Source organism: Heterodontus francisci, chromosome 15 (assembly GCF_036365525.1).
Source record: "Heterodontus francisci isolate sHetFra1 chromosome 15, sHetFra1.hap1, whole genome shotgun sequence".
NCBI lineage: Eukaryota > Metazoa > Chordata > Chondrichthyes > Heterodontiformes > Heterodontidae > Heterodontus > Heterodontus francisci.
This window is the reverse complement of record NC_090385.1, coordinates 45,189,932-45,210,035: the sequence shown is the minus strand read 5'-3', so window position 1 is coordinate 45,210,035 and position 20,104 is coordinate 45,189,932. Positions and strand designations below refer to the sequence as shown.

Genomic DNA, 20,104 nt, shown 5'->3' with positions numbered 1-20,104 from the left:
GAGTACAAGAGTTGGCAGGTCATGTTACAGTTGTATAGGACTTTGGTTCGGCCACATTTGGAATACTGCGTGCAGTTCTGGTCGCCACATTACCAAAAGGATGTGGATGCTTTGGAGAGGGTGCAGAGGAGGTTCACCAGGATGTTGCCTGGTATGGAGGGCGCTAGCTATGAAGAGTAGATTAGGATTATTTTCATTAGAAAGGCGGAGGTTGAGGGGGGACCTGATTGAGGTGTACAAAATCATGAGGGGTATAGACAGGGTGGATAGCAAGAAGCTTTTTCCCAGAGTGGGGGATTCAAATACTAGGGGTCACGAGTTCAAAGTGAAAGGGGAAAAGTTTAGGGGGGATATGCGTGGAAAGTTCTTTACGCAGAGAGTGGTGGGTGCCTGGAACGCGTTGCCAGCGGAGGTGGTAGATGCGAAGACGATAGCGTCTTTTAAGATGTATCCAGACAGATACATGAATGGGCAGGAAGCAAAGAGATACAGACCCTTAGAAAATTGGCGACATGTTTAGGTAGAGGATCTGGATCGGCGCAGGCTTGGAGGGCCGAAGGGCCTGTTCCTGTGCTGTAATTCTCTTTGTTCTTTGTATATAGGCCATAGAATAGTCACGTATGATGATAGTCTATGCCCAAACCACTTACTTGCCTAAAATAAAAACAGAAAATGACGGAAACACTCAGGAGATCCGGCAGCCTTCACCATCCAGCTGCAGCGATTCAAGAAAGCGGCCCATCACCACCGCCACCTTCAATTAGCGTTGGGCAATAAGTGCTGGCCTTGTCAGCGACGCCCACATCTCATGAATGAATGAAAAACCCTGAGAAGGAAAACAAATTAGCGTTCAGATGCGCCGCTTTCTTAGAATCGCAGTGCTTCACTGTATTTACTGTATGAAACTTCCACTCTCTGCCGTCCTTTGCTATTAACATACATCTGTAGCCATAAAACGCTATTTCGGCTCCCATTGAACACCGCCCGTTTCTATAGCAACCAAAGCGCGCGATCCGCCCCGCCCTCGTTCTTTTTTTGCAAAGCGTCCTATGACGTAATGAAAACGCCGCTCGTATGGCGTGATTGCGTCTCGCTGCTACGGCCCGTGATTGGCTGAGCTGCGGTTGATGCAGTATTTGAATGTGTGTTGGGCGGTTATAGTGTGAAAAAGACTGAAGCGGGATTTTGGGGCTGGGAGACTGAAAAGCACAACCCGTTGGGGGATAAAAAAAGTGATCACTGACTTCAAAACCTGTGCAGGCTGCGAGTGTGAGGAGGCATCGGGAGCAAAGCAACTTTAAGGTGGGAGTTTGTACCCGCATAATGGAAGAAAAAAAGTGGGATGGGGAGCAGACATGTCCTTGGATTTATGTCGGCGCAGGCTGCAGGTCGTGGCGGAATACAAGGCCTCAACTGAATGTTGAACTCTTTAATAAGTTTTCTTAGTGCACTGGCTGCAGGATTATCCCTGGGGTAAACCCTAATGGCAACGGTTAGAGCTGCTTGATCTGTGTTTCCTTTCCATCGTTACATTGGAGACGGAAATGGGCTCAATTATGTTCAATCCCGTATACTTGGGCTCGCGATGCTGCTACTGTTGTGTTATGAAATGAGAGATTAGGGTGCTGGCGATTCCTCGTACATGATATGAGGAATATAATACATTGCGTGCAGTGATTTGGTCAAGTTCTATTCTTGATTAGTACGGATTGTGGGAATTCTAGTTTTTCCTACATCCCAAAAGTGACTACACTTCAAAAATAGTTCGTTGGATTTAAAGTGCTTTGGGACGCCCTGTGGTTGTGAAATGCACTCTACAATTTGTGTTTGGGGATTGCATTTTCTGATGGAAATTGCCTTGTTCTCTATTGCTGTTGTAATGTGCTATGCTGATACCAGGCTGGTCGCATTTTAATTTCTCCATCTAAAATAAACTCCCTATTTTCATATCAAAATGTATTACCTCATATTTTGTCTGTGCTAAACCCATTTGCAATTATTTGTCCATTCTACAAGTTTGTTAATGCTGTCTTATAATTTGTTGCAGCCCTACTCAGTATTGACTATCTTTCCCTACTTTTCTAGACATTTGTCTATTATCCAATTTAGAAGGGGTTCCATTAATTTTTCTACCACTATTGTCAAGCTGACTGGTCTGTAATTCCCTGGGCATGTTCTGTCCTCCTTCTTAAATATAGGAATTGCATTAACTATCCTCCAGTCCTCTGGCACTGTATCTTTTTCTAAAGAATTATTAAATGTGTAGTAATGTCTCTGCTTCCCTAGGTTCTTTTTAAAATGTGTGAATGCAATCCATTCAGATTAGGGTCCTTATCCTCCTTTTTGAGTTTGATTAGTTTATTCAATACATCCCCTTTTTTATTTTAAATGCACTGAGCCCATTGCTCATCTCTTCATTCAATGTCCTATCTACCTGTTCAGTCTCCCTGGTAAATACTGAAGCAAAATGATTATTTAACATTTCTGCCATCTCTCTATTGTTACCTGTGCATAATCCCTGAATGATCCTATTCCCATTCTAGCTTTCCTTTTGTTATTGATGGGTGTGTAAAATATTTTACTGTTTTGTTTTATGTTTCTTGATAACTGAAGTTCTTCTCTGTCTTCCTAATTGTTTTTTGACTTCTCTCTTAGTATCTTCACGCTGTTATTATGCACTCCTCTGCTGTTTGTGTACTTAATGTATGCTTCTTTCCTAACTCTCGGTTGTTCCCTTATTTCTTTATTCATCTATGGAGTCTCACTCATATTTAGTTTCTTTCCTTTTAGTGGAATATATTTTTCCTGCACTCTGAATGCTGGTTTAAATATTTCCCACTGTTCTACAACAGTGTGTAACAATATTGCCAATGTTATTTTGGCTGCATTTGCTAACAACGCAAGCACTAAGTGGCGCTGTACTAGCACATGCGCAAATGCAACCTGTTCCACTGAAACGTCACTATCTGTGACGTTCAGGCAGCTGCCAGGATTAAAGATGGCACTACTCCATTTATCACAGAAAAATAACTTCAACCTGCGGCAGCACACAATGGGCATGTTTGATACTTGGTGAACATTGCACTGTATAAAGTTTCATCTGAAGGACAGCACCTCTCACAGTGCTGCACACCACCTGTAATTCTGTGAGGTGTCAGTACCATCCCACTCTCTGGCTGCTCACTTCCCTCCACACTGCTCTCTAGCTGCTCCCCCCCACCCTCCAGACGCTATCTCTATGCTGCAGGCTGTTTCCCTCCTTAGCCACTCGCTCCTACATCACCCTGTCCCCCCTTGCGGCCCGCTTTGCTTCTTCGGGCAGAGTGAGTGGCCGAGAGGAGGGAAGCGGCCTGCGGCCTAGAGCTAGCGTCTGGAGGGATGGCGGGAGGTGGAGGGGGGGAGCGGGGAGTGAGTGGCCAAGGGGTGAGAGCGTTTACCTGCGCCAGTTAGTCCTGGCAAGGCGTAGGCTGTGCATGCGCAGCATCTCAGCACTCAGGAGATTGTTTGCGCAGTTTGGAGCACTCGGACGTCAGCAGGCCGCTGTGTTGTCAGGAGTCACTTTGTATTATTTTCCCAAGTCTCAGCCTCTCAAATCAGCTTTTCTCCAATCAATTAACCTTGTTTTTGTCCTACTTGCGTCCTTCTCTATTATCATAAAGTGTATTATATTATGGTCACTATTGCCTAATGGTCCCTACTTTTACTTCTTATCGGCTCTGGTTCATTCCTCATTAATAGATCCAATAGCGAATCTTCCATTGTTGGGCTTTTTATATCTTGGGTTAGAAAGGAGTCCTGTACACATTGTAGGAAATCCATTCCCTTATCCCCCTTACTTATTGCTTCTGTCCAATAAATATCTGGGTAGTTGAAATCCATGATGATTTTTTTTTACTCAATGCCCTAATTTGTCTGTATATTTCTTCTACTATTAGTGATCTGTAGACCACACCTATTGGTGTGATTGATCATTTATTATCTTTTAGCTTTACCCATGTGGATTCTACTTGTGTCTTGCTGATAGCCGTGTCCTTTTTCTACTGCCATTGTTATCCCTAATGAGTACAGCTACTTGATCTTCCCCTTTTTTCCCCTCTATAGCTTTTCCAGTCGTGATTTTTCTGTAGCCATGTCACAGCAATCTCTACTATGTCTGATTCTTCACAACGCATGATTGCCTTCAGCTTCTGTGTCTTGTGTATGCTGTGCTTTGCTGCACAGACATTTTAATTCATTATAGAATTTCTTCTCACTTTGTTTAAAACCATCTTTTTAGACTCTCATAACTATATATTCCCTTTGCATCAATTTCCTTATTTCATTCTTTCCTATGCTCGCCTTCCCTATTGTTTACATTTAGACTGTTTGTGTTTCTTGTAGACCCCTCCCCCATCGTACAAGTTTAAAGCCATTGCGACCTCCCTATTCACCCTTTTTGCCAGGACAAGGGGCCCATCCCATCAGTACAGTTCCTTCCTGTCCCAGAACTGGTACCAGTGTCCCATGAAAAGGAACTCTTCTTCCCCACACCAGCCCTTTTTAGCCACGTATTAATTATCCTGATCAGTTAGCTCCTATGCCAATTTGCACGTGGCTCAGGCAGTGATCAGAGATTATTACCCTTAAGGTCCTGAGTTTTAATTCAGAGCCAATCTCTGATTCTCTCTCAGCAGGGCGTCCTCCTTGTTCCTACTTAAATTTGTTCCAACATGGACCACGACAATGGGATTTACCCCCATCCCTTTCCAATTACCTCTCCAGCCATGGAGATATCGCTTACCTAGGCACCGAGTAGGCAACACGCCCTTCAGGATTCTTCCGCTTGACTACGGAGGATGCTACCTATCCCCTTAATTACAGAGTCCCCTTCTACTCTCTCATTTCTATTTTGCCCTTCCCCCACCTATTGACACCCTTCTGAGCCATGGTGCATTGGTCTACATTGTGGCTATCTTCCCTGCAGTCTTTCGCCTTGTCCTTTTCAGGTAGCGAGTAAATCATATCTGTTAGAACTTCTTGCCCTTTGACTGTAACAGTTTAATTTGAAGTAGTGTTTTGCATACATCTTGTCCTGCTTGCACCACCCCAATCTTCGCTGACCTATGTTGGCTGTCTATTCCCCCAATGCCTCAAATTTAAAGTCATCAAGCCTTGTCGTTAAATCTAAACTATCATCTTCAGTCCTATATCTGCCTGAGTTCTCTTACTTTATCTTTAGTCTCTTTTATGCATCTCCCTGACCCTTTTGTCCCAACTAACATCGGCTGCAGAGTCTTCAGCTGCTGATATCAGTGCTTCTGCATGTTGAACACCAATTGGAAAAAGCACCTGAGGGTGGCAAGGGCACAAAATGTACTCTAGGTGGGGGACTTCAATGTCCATCACCGAGTGGCTCGGTAGCACCACTATTGACCGAACTGACAGAGTCCTAAAGGACGTAGCTCCTAGACTGGGTCTGTGGCAGGTGGTGAGGGAACCAATGAGAGAAAAACCTACTTGACCTCATCCTCGCCAATCTACCTGTTGCAGATGTATCTGTTCATGACAATATTGGTGGGAGTGACCACTGCACAATCCTTGTGGAGACAAAGTCTCATCTTCACACTGAGGGTACCCACTATTGTGATGTGTGGCACTACCACTGTGCTAAATGGGATAGATTTCACACAGATCTAGCAACTCAAAACTGGGCATCCATGAGGTGCTGTGAACCACCAGCAGCAGAATTGTATTCAACCACAATCTGTAATCTCATGGCCCGGCATATCCCCCCCCCCCACTCTACCATTACTATCAAGCCAGGGGACCAACCCTGGTTCAATGAAGAGTGCAGGAGGGCCAGGGGCAGCACTGACCATACCTATAAATGAGGTGTCAGCCTGGTGAAGCTACAACACAGGATTACTTGCATGCCAAGCAGCAGGTGATAGACAGGGCTAAGCCATCCCAAAAGCAACGGATCAGATTTGGGTTCAGCAGTCCTGCTACATCCTGTCGTGAATGATGGTGGACAATTAAACAAATGACAGGAGGAGGAGGCTCCACAAACATCCCATCCTCAATGATTGGGGAGCCCAGCATATCAGTACAAAAGACCAGGCTGAAGCATTTGCATCCATCTTCAGCCAGAAGTGCTGACCGGATGATCCATCTCTGCCTCCTCCTGAGATCCCCAGCATCAGATGCCAGTCTTAGCCAATCTGATTCACTCCACGTGATATCAAGAAACGACTGAAGGCACTGGATACTGCAAAGGCTATGGGCCCTGACAACAATCCTGCAACAGTACTGAAGACGTGCTCCAGAACTAGCTCTGTCCCTAGCTAGGTGGCTCCAGTACAGCTAAAACACTGGCATCAACCCAGCAATGTGGGAAATTGCCCAGGTATGTCCTGTACACAAAAAGTAGGACAAACCCAACCCGGCCAATTACTGTCCTGTCCGTCTATTCGCGATCATCAGCAAAGTGATGAAAGGGGTGTCGATAGTACTATCAAGCAGCATTTGCTCAGCAATAACCTGTTCACTGACATTCAGTTTGGGTTCTGCCAGGGCCACTCGGCTCCTGTTCATTACTTGGTTCAAACATGGACAAAAGAGCTGAACTGCTGAGATGAGGTGAGAGTGACCGCCCTTGACATCAAGGCAGCATTTGACCAAGTATGGCATCAAGGAGCCTTGGCAAAACTGGAGTCAATGGGAATCTGGGAAAACTCTCCACAGGTTGGAGTCATACCTGGCAAAAAGGAAGATGGTTGTGGTTGTTGGAGGTTAATCATCTCAGTCCCAGGACATCACTGCAACAGTTCCTCAGGGTAGTGTCCTAGGCCCAACCATCTTCAGCTGCTTCATCAATGACCTTCAGTCTGTCCTCAGGTCAAAAGTGGGGATGTTCACTGATGATTGCACAATGTTCAGCGCCATTTGCAACTCCTCCGATACTGAAGCAGCCCATGTCCATATGCAGCAAGACCTGGACAACATCCAGGCTGGGGCTGACGAGTGGCAAGTAACATTCATGCCACACATGTGTCAGGCAGTGACCATCTCCAACAAGACAGAATCTAGCCTTCATCCCTTGACATTCAATGATATTATCATCGCTGCACCTCCCACTATCAAATCCTGCGGGTTACCATTGACCAGAAACTGAACCGAAGTAGCCATATAAATACTGTGGCTACTAAGAGCAGGTCAGAGGCTGGGAATTCTGCGGCGAGTAACTCGCCTCCTGTCTCTCCAATGCCTGTCCACCATCTACAAGGCACAAGTCAAATGTGTGATGGAATACTCTCCACATGCCTGGATGGGTGCAGCTCCAACAACACTCAGGAAGCTCAACAATATCCAGGACAAAGCAACCCGCTTGATTTGCACCATATTCACTCCCTTCACCACCGATGCACAATGGCAGCAGTGTATACGATCTACACGATGCACTACAGCACCTTCCAAACCTGTGCCCTCTACCACCTAGAAGGACAAGGGTAGCAGATGCATGGGAACACCACCACCTGCAAGCTCCCTCCAAGCCGCACACCATCCTGACTTGGAACTATATCTCTGTTCCTTCACTGTTGCTGGGTCAAAATGCTGGCACTCCCTTCCCAGCAGCACTGTGGGTGTACCTACACCCCAACGATGGCAGCAGTTCAAGAAGGCAACTTGCCACCACCTTCTCTAGGGCAAATAAGAATGGGCAATAAATGCTGGCCTAGCCAGTGATGCCCACATCCCCCCCCCCCCCCCCCCCCCCCCCCCAAATTTCTTTTTAATAAATTAAATAATCCAACTCTACCTTGTGTTAAGACTAGTTGAGGAAGGGGTCTCAAGCTCCACTCTTGCCCCTTTCCTGGTTTGGCCGTAACAGGGTTTATCTTTTAAAACAGTGATTTTAGCTTGCCCCCTCAGTGAGCCCTGGTTCACTGCACTCTGGTTCATTTGCAATTAAAATTAATCAGTGGGTCTCGGTGCATAATTTCAAGCTTGCTTCTCTGGTACCAGAAGGCCAAAGAGGCTTTTTCTGTAGTCTTGAAGCATGGCAGTTGCTACTGTGGTTTTCCTGGGACTTTGCTGGAAGAGAGAGAAAAATCTTCCTTTTGCTAGTCCAGTGGCTGTCTGTGTCTGTCTTTCTGTTCAAATTGCAGTCTGATTCCTTTCTGTAAGGCACAGTTCAAAAAAAGTCTCTGGCCAGCAGGTAGGTCATGTGATCATCTCTGTTTGAAACAGTAGCTTCTTGGAGGGTTGCTGGACTTCAAAGCTTTCTGGTTGTACTCGGGGGTGGGGGGAGTTCTGGCTCTTACACAGACAAAGGATGTGGATCACCACTATTGTCCAGACCAATCTTGTTAATGAAATCAGTGAGCACTTCCATTGTTCTCTATTCATTGGCCATTATAAATTGTCACCAGTATAGGTAGGTGGTAGGGAAATATAGGGACAGGTGGGGATGTTTGTTGGGAATATGGGATTAGTGTAGGATTAGTATAAATGGGTGGTTGATGTTCGGCACAGACTCGGTGGGCCGAAGGGCCTGTATCAGTGCTGTATCTCTAATCTAATCATAATCTATTCATCTGTCTCTCAATGCAAATGTATAACTGTGTTTTCAGCCGCTTAGCTCTGCTATTTTTTAAGCAGGTTCTTTGCAATGTCCAGTAAAGTTTCAAGTAGTGTCCCATATGACAAAATTAATGTTTCCATTTGGCAGGTCTGACTTCCGTCACACCTTGCCTTTCTTGACGACCTCTACTGTCTGTAAATTGTCTGATTCCTTATCTGACATCCAGTACCAAATGAGCATAAATTCCTCCAAATAAATATTGGGAAGACTGAAGCTGTTTTGTATTCAGTTGCCACCGACACTCTCCCTCTCAACTGTTTGCAACTTTATCGTAGTTGACCCCAAGATGAACTTCTGATCGCATCCACACCATTGCTAAAGCCACATATTTCCACCTGCCTCACTCAGTCATTGCTTTAGTTCATCTGCTGGAAACCTCATCCATGCTTTTGCTGCCTGTAGACTTGACTATTCTAATGCACTCCTGGCTACCCTCCATAAACTTGAGGTCATCCAGAACTCTGCTTGTGTCTGAACTCTCTCCAAGTCCCATTTACCCATCATTCCTGTGCTTGCTGACCTATGTTGGCTCTTGCTTAAGTATACTTTTTTTTTCCTGAAAAGATTCTGATTCTGTTTTTCAAAATGTTCCATGTCTTTCCCCTCCCTATCTCTGTAACCTCCTCCAGCCTGACCAGCCTCATTTCTGCACTCCTCCAATTCTGGCCTCAAGACCATCACCAATTTTTTTTTAAATCGCACCTCCATTTGTGCCTTCAGCTGTCAAGACCCAAAACTCTGGAATTCCCTCCCTTAAATCCCTCAGCCTCTTTCTTTCCTCCTTTTTTTAAGATGCTCCTTCAAACATCTCTTTGACCAAGTTTTTGGTCACTGCCCTTGCCTAATATTTCTTTCTTTTGGCTTGCTGTCAAATGTTGCTTGATAATGCTCCTGTGAAATGCCTTGGAACATTTTACTATGTTAAGTACAAATTGATACCTAAATGGCAAGATTATATAGCCAACCAATATGAAAATAACCTGTCATATTCATCACTCCTTATTTTTATATTGAACCATGTAAAATGGAATTCTGTCTATTACATGTGTTAAGCCCAGAAGCCTATTTTTCAAATGGCATTTTATACTTTTAGACTTCTGACTCCTAGATATGCCTTTTCCACTCCATTTGAGTATTGTACTAAGATATATTTCTACGCTCTGTTCTTTATGTACTTAACAATTGTTACTATTTCTTACTTGACACTTATTAATGTTGAACAACTTTGGTCATGTTTTAGCACGCTTTCCTAACTTGTCAGACCATCTAACTTTTTACACCTTTCTTCACCATTATTGACCCTAATCTAGTAATTGGCACTTTGATATTTCTGTACTCCCAACCCCATGGCCATTTCACTTGTGTATATAAAAGCAAAATACTGCAGATGCTGGAAATCTGAAATAAAAACAAGAAATGTTGGAACCACTCAGCAGGTCTGGCAGCATCTGTGAAAAGAGAAGCAGAGTTAATGTTTCGGGTCAGTGACCCTTCTTCGGAACTGACAAATATTAGAAAAGTCACAGGTTATAAGCAAGTGAGGTGGGGTTGGGGCAAGAGATAACAAAGGAGAAGGTGTAGATTGGACAAGGCCACATAGCTGACCAAAAGGTCATGGAGCAAAGGCAAACAATATGTTAATGGTGTGTTGAAAGACAAAGCATTAGTACAGATTAGGTGTTAATGCACTGAATATTGAACAGCAGCAAGTGCAAACCTGAAAAAAAAAACAGTGGGTAAGCAAACTGAACAAACTAAGATGAAATGAAATAAATGCAAAAAAAAGATTGTAAAAAAAAAAAGAATGTTTTTAAAAAAAAAAAAAGAGAAGTAAAAATAACTAAAAATGAAAGAAAAATGGGGGGCTGTCATACTCTGAAATTATTGAACTCAATGTTCAATCCGGCAGGCTGTAGTGTGCCTAATCCATTATAAGCCCACCGACTCCCACAGCTACCTCGACTACACTTCACACCCTACCTCATGTAAGGACTCCATTCCATTCTCCTAGTGTCTCCGTCTCCGACGCATCTGCTCTGATGCTACCTTCCATGACGGTGCATCTGATATGACCTCCTTTTTCCTCAACCGAGGATTTCCCCCCACTGTGGTTGACAGGGCCGTGTCCAGCCCATTCCCTGCACCTCTACCCTCACTCCTTCCCCTCCCTCCCAGAACCGTGACAGGGTTCCCCTTGTCCTCACTTTCCACCCCATCAGCCTCCATATCCAAAGGATCATTTTCCGCCACTACCAGTCGCATCTTCCCCTCCCTTCCCCTGTCAGCATTCCGAAGGCACCTCGTCCCCGTCCCATGGCACCTTCCCCTGCAATCGCAGGAGGTGTAATACCTGCCCATTTACCTCCTCTCTCCTCACTATCCCAGGCCCCAAACACTCCTTTCAGGTGAAGCAGCGATTTACTTGTACTTCTTTCAATGTAGTATACTGTATTCGCTGCTCACAGTGTGGTCTCCTCGACATTGGGGAGACCGAGCGCAGACTGGGTGACCGCTTTGCGGAACATCTCTGCTCAGTCCGCAAGCAGGACCCTGAGCTTCCGGTTGCTTGCCATTTCAACACTCCCCCCTGCTCTCATGCTCACATCTCTGTCCTGGGATTGCTGCAGTCTTCCAGTGAACATCAACGCAAGCTCGAGGAACAGCATCTCATCTACCGATTAGGCACACTACAGCCTGCCGGACTGAACATTGAGTTCAATAATTTCAGAGCATGACAGCCCCCCATTTTACTTTCATTTTTAGTTATTTTTTTCTTTTTTTTTTACATTTTTTACAATTTTTTTTGCATTTATCTCATTTCATCTTAATTTGTTCAGTTTGCTTACCCACTGTTTTTTTTTTCATGTTTGCACTTGCTGCTGTTCAATATTCAGTGCATTAACACCTAATCTGTACTAATGCTTTATCTTTCAACACACCATTAACATATATTATTTGCCTTTGCTCCATGACCTTTTGGTCAGCTATGTGGCCTGGTCCAATGTACACCACCTTTGTTATCTCTTGCCCCACCCCCACCTCCCTTGCTTATAACCTGTGACTTTTCTAATATTTTGTCAGTTCCGAAGAAGGGTCACTGACCCGAAACGTTAACTCTGCTTCTCTTTCCACAGATGCTGCCAGACCTGCTGAGTGGTTCCAGCATTTCTTGTATTTATCACTTGTGTATGATCACTTTCACTGACTCTAATGTAGTGTCTCCATCAGTGCATAGTGTTTCAGTCTATAATATGCAGGAGAATTGCTGAATGCATATTATCTGTTGACAGGATGGTAAGAGAAGAAGAGAAGGTTATTCCAGTACGAGTAGCCCTACGCTGCCGTCCGCTTGTACAAAAAGAGAATGAAGAAGGATGTCAAACGTGCTTGACGTTTATTCCAGGAGAGCCACAGGTAAGAACTTAAATAAGTTGATGGTTTAATATCGTGCTTACGTTGTCATGGTTTCAGTAGAGACGTCTGAAGAATTTTTATGAATAGATAGTAGGACAAAGGAGAACTCGAAGGTATTCCTATCTTCCTGTTCTTTGATTTTAATATGCTGTACTAATTTTTTCTTTTGGTTTCTTCCTCAGGTACTTTTGGGAATTGACAAGTATTTTTCATACGATTATGTCTTTGATCCCTGTGCAGAGCAAGAAGAAGTATTCAATATTGCAGTTGATCCCCTTATTCGGGGAATATTCAAAGGTAACTGTTGCCCGCTTGTGGGGTGGTTCAGTTGCTCATTGCATCATGAATGACTATCAATAGTGGTGATTTTGCGAATGGTTTTTGTTGATCATTCTATCTGTCAGACTCTGATCATTCACTTCATGCCAAAAAATATTTCTAAAACAAGAATATATTTTAATTGATCTGCTGAAAGAGTGTTTACTGGAGAATGGCAGTCTATTTTGGAGTTATCATAAATTTTGGTTTTCCTTTTCTCTCCTCCACGCCCCTGCCCTGGCAGTCATTCGGAGCATGTAACTAAAACTCCCCAATGTTGAATTGTTTGTTTTTTTTCTTTTCTTCCCCTCTTTTTCAATCAGTGGCCTGCTCTCAGACCTTTTTATGAATACCGCTATTCTGCCAATTGCCATTTTCTTTCCCTGTGAGGTGCAAATCTACCCTGCATATGGACCTTGATCCGTAGGCATATAATGTATTGAGAAAGAAAGACTGAGCAGAATGAACCATCCATGGCTAACTGAGGAAGTTCAGGATGGTATCTGATTGTATTCATTCATTCAATGTTGTGAAGATTAGTGGTAGGTCAGAAGATTAGAAACTGGCAAAGGATGACTTTTTTTTTAAAAAAAAAGATTGAGAGTAAACTAGAAAGAAATATGAGGTCAATAAGAGCTTCTACCAAGTATATAAAAAGGAAGAGATTCGCTAAGTAAACAACATTCGTCCCTTAGAGGATGAAACTGAGGAATTAATAATAGGAAGCAAATAAATGGCAGAGACTTTGAACAATATTTTGTATCTGTTTTCATGGTAGAAGACACTAAAAGCATCCCAGTAATAGAAAATTGGGGGCTGGAGAAGGAAGGAACTTAAAACAAATGCTATCACTAGAGAAAAAAATTCTAGGCAAATTAATGGAACTAAAGGCTAACAAGTCCCCTGGACCTAATGGCCTGCATCCTAGGGTCTTAAGAGAAGTGCCTGTAGAGATAGTTGATGCGTTGGTTGTAATCTTCCATCTTTCTCTAGATTTGGAAAATTCCTATGCATTGGAAAACTGCAAATGTAAAACCTCTGTTCAAGAAAGGAGGGAGACAGAAAGCGGGAAACTATAGGTCCGTTAGCCTAATATCTGTCATTGAGGAAAATGCTGGAATTCATCATTAAGGAAGTAGTTGCAGAACATTTAGAAATTCATAATACAATCAAGCAAAGTCCGCATGGCTTTGTGAATGGGAAATCATATTTGACAAATTTATTCGTGTTTTTTGAGGATGTAGTGAGTAGGGTGGATAAAAGGGAACCAGTAGATGTAGTGTATTTGGATTTCCAAAAGGCATTCAATAAGGTGCCATATAAAAGGTTGCTGCACAAGAGGAGAGCTCATGGTGTTTGGGGGAATATATTAGCATGGATAGAGGATTAGCTAACTAACAGGAAACAGCCTGGATAAGTGGGTCACTTTTTTTTTCAGGTTGGCAAACTGTAACTTTTTACGATCTATATTAATGACTTGGATGAAAGGATTGAGTATATTGTAGCCAAATTTGCTGATGCACAAATAGGTGGAAAAGCATGTTGTGAGAAGGACAGGCTGCAAAGGGATATGGCTATGCCAAGTGGGTGGGGCAAAAAATTTGGCAGATGGAGTATCATGTGGGAAAATGTGAAGTTATCCACAGAATTGAAAAGCAAAATATTTACATGGGGAGAGACTACAGAATGCTGTGCTACAGAGGGATCTAGGTACCTTCATAAAACACAAAGTTAGCATGCAGGTTCAGCAAGTGATTAGGAAGGCAAATGGAATCTTGGAATAAAAACAAGAAATGCTGGAAATACTCAGCTGGAAATAAAATGTTGGCCTTTATTGCAAGGGGGATGAAGTATAAAAGTAGGGAAGTCTTGCTACAACTGTACTGGGCATTGGTGAGATCACACCTAGAGTACTGTGTACAGTTTTGGCCTCCTTATTTAAGGAGGGATATACTCGCATTAGAGGCGGTTCCGAGAAGGTTCACTAGTTGATTCGTGGGATGAAGTGGTTGTCTTATGAGGAGGTTGAGCAAGTTATGCCTGTACTCATTCTCGTTTAGAAGAATGAGAGACTATCTTATTGAAACATATAAGATTCATAAGGGGCTTGGCAGAGTAGATGCTGAGAAGAGGATGTTCTCATCTTGGGGAAATCTAGAACTCTGGCACAGTTTCAGAATAAGGGGTTACCCCTTTGATGTGGAGATGAGGAGGAGTTTCTTCTCACAGGGTTGTGAATCTCGAATTCTCTATCCCAGAGAGCAGTGGAGGCTGGCACATTGAATATATTCAAGGCTAAGAGAGACAGATATATGGGAGTCGAGGATTATGGGGAACAGGCAGGAAAGTGGAGTTCAGGCCAAGATCAGATTGGCCATGATCTTATTAAATGGCGGAGCAGGCTTGCAGGGCTGTGTTTTGATCATCATTCACTGTGTACCTTTTTTATTGTGATATCACTGATTTCCTCTCCTGTCTCCTCTTCTGTTCAAGGGTACAATGCTACAGTGTTAGCATATGGACAGACTGGCTCTGGAAAGACCTATTCAATGGGAGGCACGTACACATCTGTGCAAGAGGGTGATCCTAGTGTTGGAGTCATTCCAAGAGTAATAAATATGCTCTTCAGGATGATTGAAGAAAATTCAGACAATGATTTTACGTTAAAGATTTCCTATCTAGAGGTAAAGTGGGGGGGTGGAGATCATTTTCCAGTATTAGGAATACTCAGTTTTGTTTTTTCATTGTCAAGTCATACTGAAATATGCTTTCATTTTTTTTTTTGTTTAGGCCCACTCGTTTGCTAGTTTTAAGCTGAGCATTTGAAACCTGGCTGGTGACCCTCAGTGTTTTGCTACCTTGCACTTTTCTATGTCATGAAGAAACCTATTAGAGAATCCACAGGTGTAGGAATGATTTCATTCCTGTACATGTGTATCAGCCAATTTGACTGTGTGAAGATATGTAGCTATGGTCTAACAAAAAAAACCATCAAGATCGAAGTTCATGAAAGATCTTGATCTAGTTGATGTTTTAATGACTGATATGATACCTGGCTATGTTAAGATTTCTGTTAACTCCGACATAGTCTGTTTAGATGGACTAAGTGTAAGTGGGTAAAATTCTAATGACGTAGCGGGAGCAGGAGAATGTACTGCAATTCTTTTGTTGACTTTTCAACAGAAACTATTGAACAGAATAAATTTTCAAGTTCTGTTGTGAAGTAGTTGGGATGCTAGACTTGATGAAACAAGTCTTAACTGAATGTTGTGTGCAGCATTAGGCTCTTAAATTTCAACAACTTTTTAAATAGTATGTGGATACATTTGATTCATTTTAAGGACATTAAAAATGGATAACAGCCATAATGTTGAAGGGTTAGCATCTTTCACAAACCTTTATAGTATTTATTGAGTCATATAGGTTAAATGTAGTATGCTCATAGACTTGAGACGACAGAAACTTGCATTTATATAGTGTATTTAACACACACAAAATTTCAAGGTGCTTCAGAAATGCAGAGTCAAAGGAGAGATTAATGAGAGTGACCAAGCTTTTGGTAAAGTTTTTCTAGGTGGAGAGTCTAAAAGAATGAGGAACTGATGGGGGCCTTAGATCACTGAAGACATATCTGCCAATGGTGGGGTGAAGGGAAGGAGGAATGCATAAAAGGCTGGAGTCGGGAACAAGAGTTCACTCGTGTAGATTTTGAAGAGGTTAAAGACAGGGGAGGAAGAGAAACTATAAAAGGATTTAAACACAAGGCTGAGGGTGGGTGGTGTGACTTGCATGGGTTCTTGAGCAAGGATAGGCTGATGATTACACATGACACAGGAGAGCCTAAACGCACTATAGTTTTGAAGAAACTGAAGTTTATGGAGGAAGGTAGGCTGGAGGTGACAAGCCTTTGAGATTTTCTGAAGAAGTTGGCCTGAGGTTTGAATGGAGATGGATAAGATTAGAGGTGAAGTAAGCACTCTTTGGAGAGGATATAGTGTTAGAAATTTGGCTTGGTTTGAATAGGATGCTGAAGTTGCAAACGGTTTGGTTTAGCTAAGATGGGGATAGATTAGATGAGGGGACTAAGTTATGGAAGGGCTGAAGGTGGCTTTGGTCTTAACATTTAGTTGAAGAAGTTACAGATCATCCAAGGCTGGAATTCAGACAAACACTGACAACATTGAGGTATTGGAGATGTTGGGGGATGAAGATGTTAAACTGGGTGTCATCAGTTTACATGTGGAAGCTGACTCCCATGAAGTTAAGAGAAGGATGAGGAAAACAAATGAGTAGTAAGAGTTTTTCAAAATGTATAGAAGAGTGGTGAAAATTTTCTACAATTGTTCATAGTGCATAGAGAATTGTTGAATGTAACGTGGGACCTCAGAAGAGAGTAGACGATGAGCAGAAATTGGAGGAGATACTTCATATTGGTGTTGACGACAATAGAAGGCTATTGGGAAGGCGTTAATGCAGAGTTAATTAAAATTAAAATGAAAACTCGGGCGGCACAGTGGCATAGTGGTTAGCACCACAGCCTCACAGCTCCAGTAACCTGGGTTTGGTTCTGGGTCCTGCCTGTGCGGAGTTTGCAAGTTCTCCCTGTGACCGTGTGGGTTTCCGCCAGGTGCTCCGGTTTCCTCCCACAGCCAAAGACTTGCAGGTTGATAAGTAAATTGGCCATTGTAAATTGTCCCTAGTGTAGATAGGTGGTAAGAGAATTGAGGGAAGGTGGGATTAATGTAGGATTATTATAAATGGGTGCTTGATGGTCGGCATGGACTTGGTGGGCCGAAGGGCCTGTTTCAGTGCTGCATCTCTCTGACATATTGGTGAAATTAGTTAAGTTGAAGGAGGAATGTCTGCTGCAACCTGATAGAATACATCCAGTGATCCTGAATGAAAAGGCGGCCGGAATAGCAACAGCCCTAGAAGTTAAATTTCAGAGTTCGATTGAGTGGATCAGGATTGGCGAGTGGCAAATGTAATGTTTGTTTACAAAAGGCAAAACAGCTAACTTAAATAAAGTATGTCTGCAGTGGCGACACTTTTGGAGTCTTTGTCAGTAATTTCATCTTTAATCTAGGTGAAGAGAAACTTAGAAGTGGATACAGACTTCACAAAGGAAGACTATTCTGGACAAACCTTGCAGTCTTTTTGAGGAGATGGGGGGAATGAAGGGTGGAATGCAATGGATGTGGTATACATGAAGTTTCAAAAAACCTTTACCACAGTTCCACATGAAACTATTGGACAAGGAAGGTGGGATTAGACTGCTCATTTTTCAGCCGGCGCAGACATGATGGGCCAAGTAAACTTTCTATGATTCTATGCAGAGTAAAGGATATAGAATTAAGGAAGATTTAAAATTAATTCGAAAGGAAGAAATGGTATGAGTTAAGGACACTTTCTATGTGAGTACAGTGACCCCCAGGGTTTTGCTCTGGAAAGGGCATAAATGGGGCATTTAAGTTGGCAGGCAGCAAATAGTGGAGTGATGCACTGATCAGTGCTGGGGCCTCCGCTATTTACAATTTAAATTAATGACTTCGATGAAGAGACAGAGAGTAATGTATCTAAGTTTGCTGATGATACAAAGGTAGGTGGAAAGGTAAGCTGTGGGGAGGACACGGAGGCTGCAAAGAGATATAGAGAGGTTAAGTGAGTGGGCAACAAGATGGCAGATGGAGTTTAATGTAGGGAAGTGCGAAGTTATGCACTTGATTGTAAATAGAAAAGCAGAATATTTTTTAAAAGGTGTGCAACTTGTAAGTGTTGATGTTCAAAGAGACCTGGGTGTGCTTGTGCAAGGAATGTAGAAAGTTAACATGCAGGTACAACTGGAAAGGTAAATGACATGTTTGCTTTTATTGCAAGGGGATTGGAGTACAGGAATAAGGAAGTCTTAATAAAATTGTACAGGTGAGACCACATCTGGAATACTGTGTGCAGTTTTGGTCTCCACATTTAAGAAAGAATATACTTGCATTGGAGGCAGAGCAGCGCAGGTTCACAAGATTTGTCCCTGGGATGAGGGAGTTGTCCTATGATAAACTAATGTTATGACCACAATGGAAGCAACGCACTGTCAATTCAGTCCTGTCAGTCCACAGGTCGCAGCATATTATTTACTGTTTTCCACCCAACCAGAAAACAGCCAAATTAAACACTCTAGTAACCCCAGAATGAAACCGACCAAACCAGGTATCTTTGGATATCAACAAATTAACTATTAAAGCTAAATCTTAAACACAAGATAAATTTATGTCTAAAAACCTTAACTTATTTTAATCTATCTCTCCCATTTTCTCTCTCACTCACACACAACATCTTGCTAAGTGGTGTTTTTAAAAATTAGCTGTCTCTTAAGAACAAATAAGATGTGAGTCTTTGTAGATTACGTTCCTGGTGGATGAGGTATTCTAATTTGGAAATAGTCAAAGGCCACTCGAAGTCTTCATATGGATTTGATGCAGTCATCGATTCTTAATCGGCATTCAACTCTTCGACTGCAGTAGGCATCAACAGTTCTTTCAGCAATACAAAAGGTTTCTTGAAAAAAGTCAGCTTTTCCCCTTCAGGGAATTAACTTGGCCTGTAGCTCCTTGTAGAATTTCTCAGAGAATGAACGGCTCCTTTCTGTGCAGTACGCCTCGTTGGTGAGTCTGGTTTCAGACAGTTTTTGTCAGTTTTACACAGTTAAGTGGAAACATTACACTCGCTCTCTTGGTCTCTCCTGCTGTCACTTAGGTAACAAAAATGCAGCTGCTGGTACACTGTGTCTTAGAAAATCTAGAACTTTCCCTTAAAGCTGCACTGTTTTTTTTAAACAGAGTCTTAAAGACAATGTTTTTAATCCGAGGAGAAAAATAATTACAAGTCCATGACACTAAGTAAATTGGGCCTGTACACTCTCTGTGGTTTGAAGAATGAGAGGTGATCTCATTGAAACAAAAGGTTCGAAAGGGGTAGACACTGAGCGATTATTACCGCTGATCGGGGAATCTAAAACACGGGGGTAGCCTCGGGGTAAGGGGCCGATCATTTAGGACTGAGATGAGAAATTGCTTCACTCAAAGGGTTGGGAATCTTTGGAATTCTCTACCCCAGCGGGCTGTGGGTGCTCCATCGTTCAATACATTTTAAGGCTGGGATAGACTGATTTTTGGTCTTGCAGGGAATCGAGGTGTAAGGCGAGAAGGCAGGAAAGTGGAGTTGAATCCTAAGAACAGCTGTAGTCATTTTGAATGGCAGAGTAGGCTTGATGGGCCATATGGTCTAGTCCTGCTGCTATTTCTTGTATTCTTGTGTATTGTGATATGACTTTGTAGGGCTGAGAACAGCCAAATCAGCTTAATGAATGGTCTCTATCTTGTCGACAAAGAAGCCCATGTGTTGCTTACACTTGTTAGAGGTAAGGGTGGTTGGGGCACGGATGTAAATCGGTGGAGTGGGGGTGGAGGCGGGCGGGAAGCACAGGGTTATCTTTGCTCCTCTGGATATGGGGGGGAGGTGTTAAAAACTAACGGGTTATTGTCCTGGGGGTGGAGGGAGCAGGGATATATGGGTGATGAGGGTTACGTAGGAGTGACTGGTGTTAGCTTTGTCAGTGATTGCAATCATAAGAGTGGTGAGGATAAAAAAGATGGCCATTAAATATGGGTATGATGCAATAGAATTCTATGGAGGACAGGAGGGTGATAATTAAGACGGTAATCCAGATGGAGCTTTAAATCACCTGAGGGTGAG

General features: G+C 42.9%; 1 protein-coding gene across 2 annotated transcripts in view; it reads left to right on the top strand.

Moving 5' to 3' along the window:
- The first annotated feature begins 1,154 nt into the window (after window positions 1–1,154).
- kif4 (kinesin family member 4) overlaps window positions 1,155–20,104 on the top strand; it is a 93,172-nt gene continuing 74,222 nt past the window's right edge. For both annotated transcript variants that reach the window (XM_068047485.1, XM_068047484.1), the window contains exons 1-4: window positions 1,155–1,302; window positions 11,914–12,037; window positions 12,220–12,334; window positions 14,849–15,039. In XM_068047485.1, the coding sequence (XP_067903586.1) occupies window positions 11,915–12,037; window positions 12,220–12,334; window positions 14,849–15,039 (429 nt within the window). In that variant the 5' untranslated portion in view covers window positions 1,155–1,302; window position 11,914. The remainder of the gene's footprint in view (window positions 1,303–11,913; window positions 12,038–12,219; window positions 12,335–14,848; window positions 15,040–20,104) is intronic.